At 38.1% G+C, this 11,560-nt stretch overlaps 1 protein-coding gene across 1 annotated transcript; it reads left to right on the forward strand.

Annotated features, from left to right (window-relative positions):
- The first annotated feature begins 2,428 nt into the window (after nucleotides 1–2,428).
- LOC115227002 (E3 ubiquitin-protein ligase MIB2-like) lies at nucleotides 2,429–11,068 on the forward strand. Its single transcript, XM_029797952.2, has 4 exons — nucleotides 2,429–3,458; nucleotides 6,928–7,103; nucleotides 10,302–10,444; nucleotides 11,010–11,068. The coding sequence occupies exons 1-4, from the start codon at nucleotides 3,327–3,329 to the stop codon at nucleotides 11,066–11,068; spliced, it is 510 nt and encodes a 169-aa protein (XP_029653812.2). The 5' UTR covers nucleotides 2,429–3,326.
- The last annotated feature ends 492 nt before the right edge of the window (nucleotides 11,069–11,560 follow it).

The following is an 11,560-nucleotide window of genomic DNA, read 5'->3' on the forward strand; positions in this document are numbered from 1 at the left end:
TATCTATCTATCTATCTATCTATCTATCTATCTATCTCTCTCTCTCTCTCTCTCTATATATATATATATATATATATATATATATATATACTGGAGATGAATGGATTTATGGTTAGATCGTATGTGATCTTCTTCTAGCATATGGCTGTCCACATAGTGGTTTTTAGCCCTAAATATACACATGTATATATATATATATATATATATATATATATATATATATATATATATATATATATATTAAACAATGATAGTTTTGATTGTTATTTTCATATTTGTGTATGTCTATGTCTCTATTTGTGTGTTATCACCATCATCATCATCATCATCATCACCATCATTATCATCATTTAACATCCACTCACCATACTGGCATGTGTCGGCTGGTTTGACAGGAGATTATGAGTCGGTGAGCTGCCCCACGTTCCTGTCTGATTTGGCATGGTTTCTACAGCTCGATGTCCTTCCTAATGCTAACCACCCCAGGTGTGTAACTGGTGCTTTCAGATGCCACCGGCACGGGTGCCACTTGCATGACACCGACAATGGCCACGACTACGATTCACGGATGGTTGCCATTTAAATGGCACCACCAACGACGATAATTCCCAGGTGCCAATTTACATGGCACCATCGGTGACCACAACTATGATACCCAGGTGTCATTGACATGGCACCGGAAGCGAACAGCCACGGCTATGATGCACGGCTGCCACTTATAGGACACTGGCACGACCACATCCTTATCGTCACTTGGCCTGACATGTCCTCTCCCGCAGAGAATATCACCAGGGCTCTCGGTCACTTGTCATCTCCTCTATGATGTCCAACGGTTGGAGATCATTCTTCATCAACTCATCGAAAGTCTTCTTGGGTCTCCGTCTTCCAAAGGATCCTTCCACAGTTAGAGATCGGCACTTTTTGATACAGCTGCCATGTCCATACACAGCGCAAGACCATACCAACGCAGACGTCTCTCTTGCACACCCTATTTGATGTCTTCAATGCTCAGCTTTTCTCTCAAGACTCCTATACTCTGTCGTACATGCACACTGACATTTTACATCCAGCGAGGCCTACTGGCTTCATTTCTTTCAAGCCTATGGAAGTCCTCAGAGAGGTCACATCCCATGTTTCACTGACATGTAACATAGTTGTTTACACACAGGCATCATAACGTCTGCCTTTCAATCTCAGGGAGACGCTCTTTGTTACCATTAGAGTTAAGATTACTCTGAACTTTGCACGTCTTAATCTTATTCTTGCAGCTACACTCAAGGAAGAACAAACCTCACTCCTGACTTGGCCAACTAGATAGCGGAAACTATCAACTCCCAGTAGCTTACCTACCTGGCAATTGATGGACTCTATTTTCTCTACATTTGTGCTGTTTATTGTACTTGTGCACCTTCCACACAGAAAAACTATTATCCCCGTTAACCTTCCTCTGATATTGCTGCAACACTTATGTGTCCATACCTTACACTAGGCACATCTTATGAACTTCCTACCTACGCTTTTTCTACAGATCAAACAGTGCCATCTTCCTGAGGAGATTTGTGAATTGTCCGCTTTCCTACTTACTAAGATTGCTTTTTTTAGATGAGTTTAAGGCTCGTTGATTCTAGTCCTTACTGATATACCTAAAATTTACCTAGTTCTGAAAGTTATTCGGCTATGATAACAAGGTCATCAGCATTGGGGATCTCCTAGAAGCGGTCATCTTAAATCCCTCTGTTATTGCCTGGAGGACTCTGATAAACAGGAAGGCGCTGAGGACTAATCCATGATGAACCCCTACTTGTACCCTAATTGATTGCTACACACGATGCCAAACCTCACCTTACTGACAGCATCCCTGTACATGACTTGTAACGCTCTCACCAACCATTCGTCCATCCCTAGCTTTTGCAGTGACCAGCAAATAAGGGATCGAGGAATCCTGTCAAAGCCTTTCTCGTGTTTAACAAAGGCCCAGTACAAGGGTTTATCTTTGGCTTGGTACTTCTCCTGCAGCTGCCTTACCAGGAATATAGCATCAGAGGTGCTTCGCTCTGGCACAAAACCAAATTGCACTTCTTCTGGTCTAACACACGTCCTAATTATTTTGTCTGTGACCCTCTGAGTAATTTTCATTGCTTCATCTAATAGTGTGATACCTCTGTAATTCTTTCCGTGCAAGGCATCATCCTCCCTGTATGTGTGTGTGTGTGTGTGTGTGTGTGTGTATTTGTAATTATTTGGAATTTGTGTATACATTTAGAAGTATGCCGCTTAAAGATCTTTCGCTGATTCGGTTACCTCATGTCATCCACAGTTGAGCTATAAGTGACACTGGATCTACCTCATGTATTCTGCAGTGTTCGTTCAGTTTATAATGACTGAGGGAAGCAGAAAATGGAGTTAACGAGATTTTCATTCATCGCAACGATTGTTTCAATCCATCTTGCATCGGGCCCTTGCAGGTAGGATATTGTATAACTGGTTGTTGTACATCCTCCGTTGCAGATGCATGTCATCGGGTGTCTTGTTTTAAAGAAGATACCTCTGTAAATATATTCGGTTTCGCTTGGAATGTTGTTGTTGCCAGAAGGCTGTTGTCTCTCATGTTGTAATCCAAGAAGCTCCTAGCAACAACATGTCAAGTGAAACTGAATATATTTAGTGAGGTATCTTTACATTAAAACAAGGCACCCGATGAGATGCAACACAACATGTATAGTAGCCCACCCGCAAGTGACCGATGCAAGATGAGTCGAAACGGTCGTTGTGATGCATATTCTCGTGAACTCCGTTTCCCCAATTCATTATATGTATTTATATATGTAACACTGATGTTTATGTGTGTGTGTGCGTGCGTGCGCATTAGTTTTATGCATGTGGACGCTAACCGGCTCAGCAGTTTTATGAACCCCTTATTAATGTAGCAACGTCAAAAGTAAACATTAGAAATTATAATTCTTCTTTACTTGACTTGATCTGCTAATCATGTGTTTACTCTAGTTCTGTTGCCCTACAACTTACTATAGTGAGGGGCAAATGTAGGACATCTTAATATGTTTATCATGTCTCTAACACACACATGTATCAGGTTATAGAAGGTCCTTATGGAAGATTTATTTCACTGACAAACATCAAATGTATTTGATCAGTTTGATCTAGTACCCAGTAGAAAACTGTAATGACATTGATATCAACCCTGATTTTCATGTAAATTTTCATTTTCCATTTTTACCTCCACAAAGGATTCGGTGAATTTAGAAATTGTGAACAAAAAATATAGGACACCATTGCTTGAAGCTGTTTCGAACGGTCACCTCGGAATAATGCAGCGGCTGATAGCCAGGGGCGCGAATGTAAATGTTGTCGAACATGGAGGAAATAATTGCCTGCATCTGGCGTTAAAAAGAGAAAACAACTTTCATTCTGAGGTGGAGCACATGACCATGTTAGATCAGGTAGTTTTCACATTTTTGTGACTATGTGTGTGTGTGTATGTGTTGTGTGTGTGTGTGTGTGCATTTGTGCTCTGTGTGTGTGTGTGTGTGTGTGTGTGTGCATTTTGTCGTCTGTGTGTGTGTAAAATAGACAAACTGACAGAGAAGACACAGAAAACAGACATTGTTTATATCGCAATTCTCACCTACCAACCCCATCCTCCATTACCATTTCCTGATCCAGTCACAATGGTAACCCTTAGTTATATTATTATGTAACAAACACTATTCTCTATTCCGTCCCCTTCCGTCCTCAAAGGCACGACCTCTCCATGGTAGAGAAGGTGATCCATCTCGAATGTTGGCCATACAAACACGGTCATCAAAATTTGAAGGAGAAATGATCTATTCAAGACAGGAGATATTATTCTGAATTAACAATGATACTGGGTAGAAGAGAGGTTCATATGATAGACAGTAACATTTATAGTGCTGGGGCCATGATAATAAATACATCTTGTCCATTCCATGAAGAATTCTGCCTGAAACAGCTCTCTGTCACATTTCTTTATATAATACTAGCAGCATAGCCCGGCATTGCCCGGGTATGTAAGAGCCCCTAGTAGGCAACGACTAATCCCAATCTAGTCCTTTCCCTCTAGGGAACGAAGGTGCGTGTGTAGGTTGCAATATCTTTCTTCACTCGAATACTTCTGTGTATACGATGTTCCTAGCTGTCCCTTTGGGCGATAAAAAGGTCGAGTTGCGTCCTCTAGACAGAAGATGTGTTGCATATAAAAAGTTTAGATTCTCGACTCCATGTCGAATTTATCGATTTTTTTCAGAACTGGGGGAACTTTTCAAAATTTTCGCTGCGTTAGTTTTGAATTATGACATTGGGCTATTCCCATATGAATAAAGCTCACTACAGATGACTGACTACTATTCAGGCAGTTGATGGTCATCTGTGTATTGTTGTAATGTCTACTTTGGTGAGAGGAACCTACTCTGGCAGCCAGCGACCTCCCCACCTACTGGAATAGTCCATCAGACTAACACTGAACAATTTATCAACTATGCGTTGGTGTTCTGCCTCAACTGTGACACCGATTCTTACTTCCCTTACTTCACTTTCTTCATCAAAAGATGTTTCCTTATTAATTCATCATCATCATCATCATCATAATGTATCGACTGTTTTCAAAGCTGGCATGGGTTCGACGCTTTGACAGAAGCTGGTCAGCTGAAAAGCTACCTGGACTCCATATCTCTTTACGCATGGTTTCGACAGTTGGACGTCCTTCCTAATGCCACCCAATTTACATAATGTACTGCGTGCTTTTCTGCAGCACCGACACGGATATTTGTATGTGATTTTTCCGAAGCATCAGCACCCATGATCCCACAAGATTAGGATATCTCAGATGAAGAATGATACAGGGGTCATGACAGTATGCAAGGACAACGACGACTTAGCTTGGCATATCATCTCAAGTACAGCAGACTGCCAAAAGTATCGCTCCCATTTCATCCCCTCTGTGAGGCCCAACGTCTGACGGTCCTTTCTCACCACATTATTGCACGTCTTTCTGGGTCTACCCCCTCACACATTCCCTCCACAATGAGAGATCACCACTTCTTGATGAAGCTATCTTCATCCATATGCATCACATAACCATACCATGGTAGACTTCTCTCTTGCGCACAAAATCCGATGCCTTATATACCCTGTTTTTCTCTCCAATCCACTTAATTAAAGAAACATTATTGATCTGCGTGGATATGTCTATGTGGTGTTGATTTAGTTGTTATGTCTGAAGGCCTTGCTATGTTGTTGCTGTTCTCTTTTCTGGTATAACTTATATTATTTGTGGTGTTATTCATATCTATAAGACAGTCCTTTGACGAAAATTTTATGCACATTTTGCTTTGGATGTTAATGGCAGCCAAACCGAGGCAAGGATACTAAATGCGTGGTGAGAATGAGACCCGCGATGGTTAAAATTCGCAAGCTATAAGATGTGGTTGCTATGGCAAAAAGAGTGATTTTTTGATCCCTCTATACGACGTCTCTCTGTCACTCTTTCTTCACCACATCTCTCACTGTACATCTGTCTGTATCTATAGACAGAAAGCGATGACAACCGCAAAAGTTTAAATATTCTCGCCACAGGTCTTTTAGAACGGTGAATTAATATCGCCCACCTCCATCGCACAGTCATAACAGATATTATTAAACAGATATATTGTGTTAATTTATATATATACTGTGTGCATATGTGGTTGGATTTGGCTAAAAATATGCACACCTATGTTAAAAGTGCTAGCGAGTTTGTATTGGAACTTCGAATTTGCTCAATTGAAAGGCATGGACTCTAGGGCAAAATTCCTCATCTTTTAAAATGTGGCCCGCTTAGACCCGAATGAAATCGGGTTATAATACCAAAACGAGTAAAACAATAATAAACTATTTTAATTCCGAACAAGGCCGGGTATGTATTTCTAATCTATCAAATGAAGAAGGCGAACGATGATACAAATTGGATTTTTATGTAAAAATATGTGTAATTGGGCCTGGAATGGGATTACAATTTAAAAGAGGGGGTAACTTGCGGTGAGAAATTGTTTGAGAGACTTTTGGGGCGCTACTGTGGTCGTTTTGGTGTGAAAATAGGGATTTTATTGATTTTGGGGGACAATTGGGGGTTTAGATTGGACACCTTTTGCCCGATTTCAATCAAATTTTCAACATGGTAAAGTAGAAGATTTGTAATTTTTATAAATGGGAGATAGATAGATAGAGAAAGATAAAAAGCAAGAGAAAGTGAGGGAGAGTCCGAGATAAAGGAAGAGTAAGAGAGTGGGGATGCGAGAGAGAAAGGAGAGAGGAACAAAGAGGGTGAATATGGCGATAAGAAACAAAGGAAGCAACAGAAAGTAACAATCACACCCTCACCCACGCGTAGAGCGGGTCACCTTAAGCTAGTACTTATATGTACAATACTCTTCCGTAAGTATTTCTCTTGCTATGGCCATTTGGCTTATCAAGCCAGTTGTAGAGATAGGTTCTTGTTGGTTTGTTGTCTTTCATTATTGTGACATTTCTGTCCTTATATTTTGTATATTTGACTTGATGTTATAATAACTTTATATTGTGTTTTTATTGAATAGTTTGTGACATTTGTGATTGGCAAGTAAATATTTACTCATTAAATATCATTGTTAAGCAATAACGTTGACCACTAATGTGCGTTTTGTTCAATATAATGATCATAATTTTGTCTTAATGTAGAACGTAAAGTAAAACAAATGATAATGAAAAGTGGACTCAACTAAGAGATGATGTAAGAAATCAACGCTGTGTGATTAGTTTAATCACTGGGGAAACAAACTATGTGTAAATGTAGTTGAACTGTTGTGTAATTTGGGGCATCTTTAGTATATGTTTGTGTAATCTTTAACTCATCATTTTATATTTCATCATTTGAAGTACTTAAAAGATCTGAAACTGGGAAAGAAACAAAGGTACTCTGGTGTGGTAGTTGCTTGCTACCTAGCCCACCACGGGGCCAACTTTTACTGTAAAAACAAAATTGGCAGAACACCATTGGACCTAATAGAAAAGGAAAATTTAAAAAAGACGTTAAAGACGTTATTCTCACCGCAGTAAGTATTCACTGGCAATGACAAGATAAACCATTACATTTTCTGTTTTGTATATAACCGTGTTTATATGTTTATATTGTTTTAATTCTACTGATACATTATACTGTCTTAGTGGCTTAAGGAAAGGTTAGACAACAGCAGTAAGAAGAACAATAAACAATATGCAGATGTTAAGATAATTAAAAGAAAGAACATTATTTTGATTACATTCAAATGATTGGTTGAGTTGACTTTTATACCTCTCCTAAAATCCCCACCCACCCCTCTCAGTTCCCTATTTTAAAGATAAGGGACTAATGAGAAAATGTAGAAGTAAATAGTGAAGTGATGGAATTTATCTCTCTACCAACAGATTATTCCTCTGTCTTCTCTGTCCCAGCCAGTCATGTCCATGTGAGCTATCCTGAGAAAATCGCCTACAAACACATACAATTAGTGTACATACATGAATACATACATACATATGTATTTATACATGCATACATAGATACATACATGTATATATATATATTATATACATATATATACATATATAGGCGCAGGAGTGGCTGTGTGGTAAGAAGCTTGTTTACCAACCACATGGTTCCGGGTTCAGTCCCACTGTGTGGCACCTTGGGCAAGTGTCTTCTACTATAGCCGACCAAAGCCTTGTGAGTGGATTTGGTAGACGGAAACTGAAAGAAGCCCGTCGTATATATGTATATATATGTATGTGTGTGTATGTTTGTGTGTCTGTGTTTGTCCCCCTAGCATTGCTTGACAACCAATGCTGGTGTGTTTATGTCCCCGTCACTTAGCGGTTCGGCAAAAGAGACCGATAGAATAAGTACTGGGCTTACAAAGAATAAGTCCCGGGGTCGAGTTACTCGATTAAAGGCGGTGCACCAGCATGGCCGCAGTCAAAATGACTGAAACAAGTAAAAAAGAAAAAGAGAAAGATATATATATATATATATATATATATATATATATATATATATATATATATATATATATATATTTATATTATATATATATTATATATATAATATATGGGGGGAGGAATAAATATTCGTAATGTCAAAATTCTTTATTTAATTTCTAATGAACATAAATGGGATATACACATTATATATTTGCATACATATGCATAAACTAAGAATATGCAAAAGAAACTAATAAATATAGTAACTAATGAATTTATATACAATTATAAATATTTAGGGGTGAAAAAAGTATTCGTCCAGAATAAATGTATGATTTTCTATGCCACAAAATACTGTTAGAATATTTTTTTACTAGAAATTTCTTGTTTATTCCATAATCTTATCAGTTTTCATTTTGATGTCAAAACACTAGCTTCTTCATTCAGCACTGAGACAACATAAAGTGATATCGCAATAATGGCGAAAAGTAAAGAACTCACAAATTCAGTGAAAAACTTATTATTGAACTGTAGAAAGTAGGTAAAAGTTACAGGAAAATATCAGAGACACTTTGTATTCCGCTTACTACCATATCTTCATTTATTCAAAGATATAAGGAATCGGGAACTGTTGAAAACAGAATAAGATCCGGAGCACCACGCAAGATTTCCCCAAGATCTTTAAGAAAAATGAAGAGAAGAATCGGAAAAAAACGCAATAATCACCAGAAAGGAGTTTTCATAGAATGAACTGAAGTCACGCTCTCCTAGAAAAACTCCTCTGTTGACTAAAAGGCATAGAGATGCCCGTTTAAAATTTGTTATGAACATAAGATAAATCTGATACATTCTGGGAAAATGTTCTATGGACAGACGAGACAAAAATTGAATTGTTTGGACGAAATTCGCTTACCCATGTTTGGAGTAAAAACACAATTCCTACCGTAAAGATTGGAGGTGTGGGGTGTTGTCTCTGCAAATGGTACTGGCAATTACATGTGATAGATGGTAGAATGAATGCAGAGATGTACCAAAATATTTTGAACAATAATTTATGGGACTCTGTTGAAAAGCTCCAGCTTTGTGAAGGGTGGGTTTTACAACAGGGTAACGGCCCTAAGCACACGGTGAAGTCTACCAAATATGGATTGTCAATCACAATATAAAATTATTGTAATGGCCAAGCCTGTCACCTGACTTGAACCCCATTGAAGAGCCCCAACATGCATTACAGATTTGAAGATAATTTGTCAAGAAGAATAGGAAAAAATTCCTAAAGAAACATGCGAGTCATTGGTGAAGAACTACTAGAAGATACTGGTTGAAGTGGAACTGAATAATGGTTATGCTACGAAGTATCAAATCAAAATTATCAGTTATTTATATTCTGTACGAATACTTTTTTCACTCCTAAATATTTATAATTGTATATAAATTCCTTAGTTACTATAATTTATTAGTTTCTTTTGCATATTCTTAGTTTATGCATATGTAAGTGAATATAGTATTGGTATATCCCATTTATGTTCATTAGAAATTAAATAAATAAAGAATTTTGACATTACGAATATTTATTTCCCCCCGTGTATATATATATATATATATATATATACATATACGCACACACACACACACAAACACACACACACACACACACACACACACACCACACACACACACACACACACACACATATATATACATATATATATATATATATATAGGGAGAGTTTACGAAAAAAACAAAAGACGATGACAGGTGGTGTTGAAGGAATAGAAAAAGTCTTTTAAGTTTCGAGCCTTCGCTCTTCTACAGAAAGGGACACGGAAAAAAAAAACAAGGATAGAAACAAGGAGAGAAAAAAATGTGTGTAGCGGCTAACAATCTATCATGGCGACTGACTCGGACACACACACACACACATATATATATATATAATATATATATATATATATATATATATATATATATATATATAAGTGAATTATATTTCTGGAATATATGTTGTTCACTTTGCGTAAATCAGTTTTTGTGATGTATCAATGTCATGACATATACTTATTAATATTTGTGTCCATTTATATATATATATGTGTGTGTATGTGTGTGTGTGTGTGTGTATGTGTCTGTGTCTGTGTGTCTGTGTCTGCATTTATATACTCACAAATTCGCCCATATGTAATTGTTTAATTGTGGTCTCGCATAATGTTCTCTACTGTAAATATGCACACAATGTAATATTTGTTATAAATGAATGTTATTAATGGGATGTGTTCATGTCTTTGTTCCTCAGATGTGTGTTTTGTGAAGACGAAGTGGCCACAGAGACGTTCTTTCCATGTAAACATCTTTCGCTGTGTAAGAAATGCTGTCCCCCAAAGATACCTAAACAATGCCTCAAGTGTGGACAGAATATAACGAGCAAAAATAGTTTGGGTAAGATCTGTCTGTTTGTCTCTTGGGCTTTATGGTGTGGAATATTGTATTTCATGTTGTGTAGATCCAGTTCTGCCTTAATCAAGCACACTTTTGATAAAAGATGTTCCAGGTGTATTTTCTCTGTCATATTATGTCTCTCACTACTCCCACTAAACTTTGTTCTTGTCCAATTAGAAGACTTGTCACACTTCAAGATGGTTACTTTCTGCAACATAAAATTATAAAGAATACTGAATTATAAATGGTGACTAAATACCAATAAATCACCAAGAGAGAATCCTTGTTGATTAGGTGATATTAAATTAGATAATTTCAGAATTGTTAGAATTGCTGGATGCCTTAAGAGACAGAGAAGGGTGTTAAGTGTAGTTTATGCTGTTGTGGACCTATTTTGAATCGTTACATAGTAATACTCAAGAAATTATACAAATGCTCTCCAAAAGCATGATGGTCACCAGTTGACCAATGATGATAGGATTGTCTAACAATAATAAAATATCGATTATTAATAATGATAAAGAACTTTTTCTCAGTGTTTAAAACATGAAATTGTTTATTTCAGAGGGTCCAAAGTGGTCAAAGCCGGAAATCCAGATGTTAGCAGAACCACCTGGTGAGTAGAAATAACTGTACCTAATTATGTAAGACATAAGAAGCAAGGGTTGGTTTCCCGGTTCCCCCGAGGTATATATCTTCCATGAACAGGACGGTAGTCATATCATTATCATCATCATTATTTATCGTTCACTGTCCATGCTAGCATGAGTTGGACGGTTCAAGGGGTCTGGGAAGCCAGAAGGCTGCACCAGGCCAGTCTGATCTGGCAAGTTTCTACGGTTGGATGCCCTTCCTAACGCCAACCACTCCGTGAGTGTAGTGGGTGCTTTTTACGTGCCACCGGCACGGTGCCAGACGAGGCTGGCAAACGGTCACAATTGGAAGTGCTTTTTAAGTGCCATCGGCACAGAGGCCAGTCGGGCGGCATGGTAACGGCCACGTTCGGATGGTTCTTTTACGTACCCCGGCACGGGGGTCAAGCGAGGCTGGCAACGGCCACGTTCGGATGGTTCTTTTACGTACCACCGGCACTGGTATCACAGCTACAATTTCCAT

This window comes from Octopus sinensis, unplaced genomic scaffold (genome assembly GCF_006345805.1).
Source record: "Octopus sinensis unplaced genomic scaffold, ASM634580v1 Contig01185, whole genome shotgun sequence".
Taxonomy (NCBI): Eukaryota; Metazoa; Mollusca; class Cephalopoda; order Octopoda; family Octopodidae; genus Octopus; species Octopus sinensis.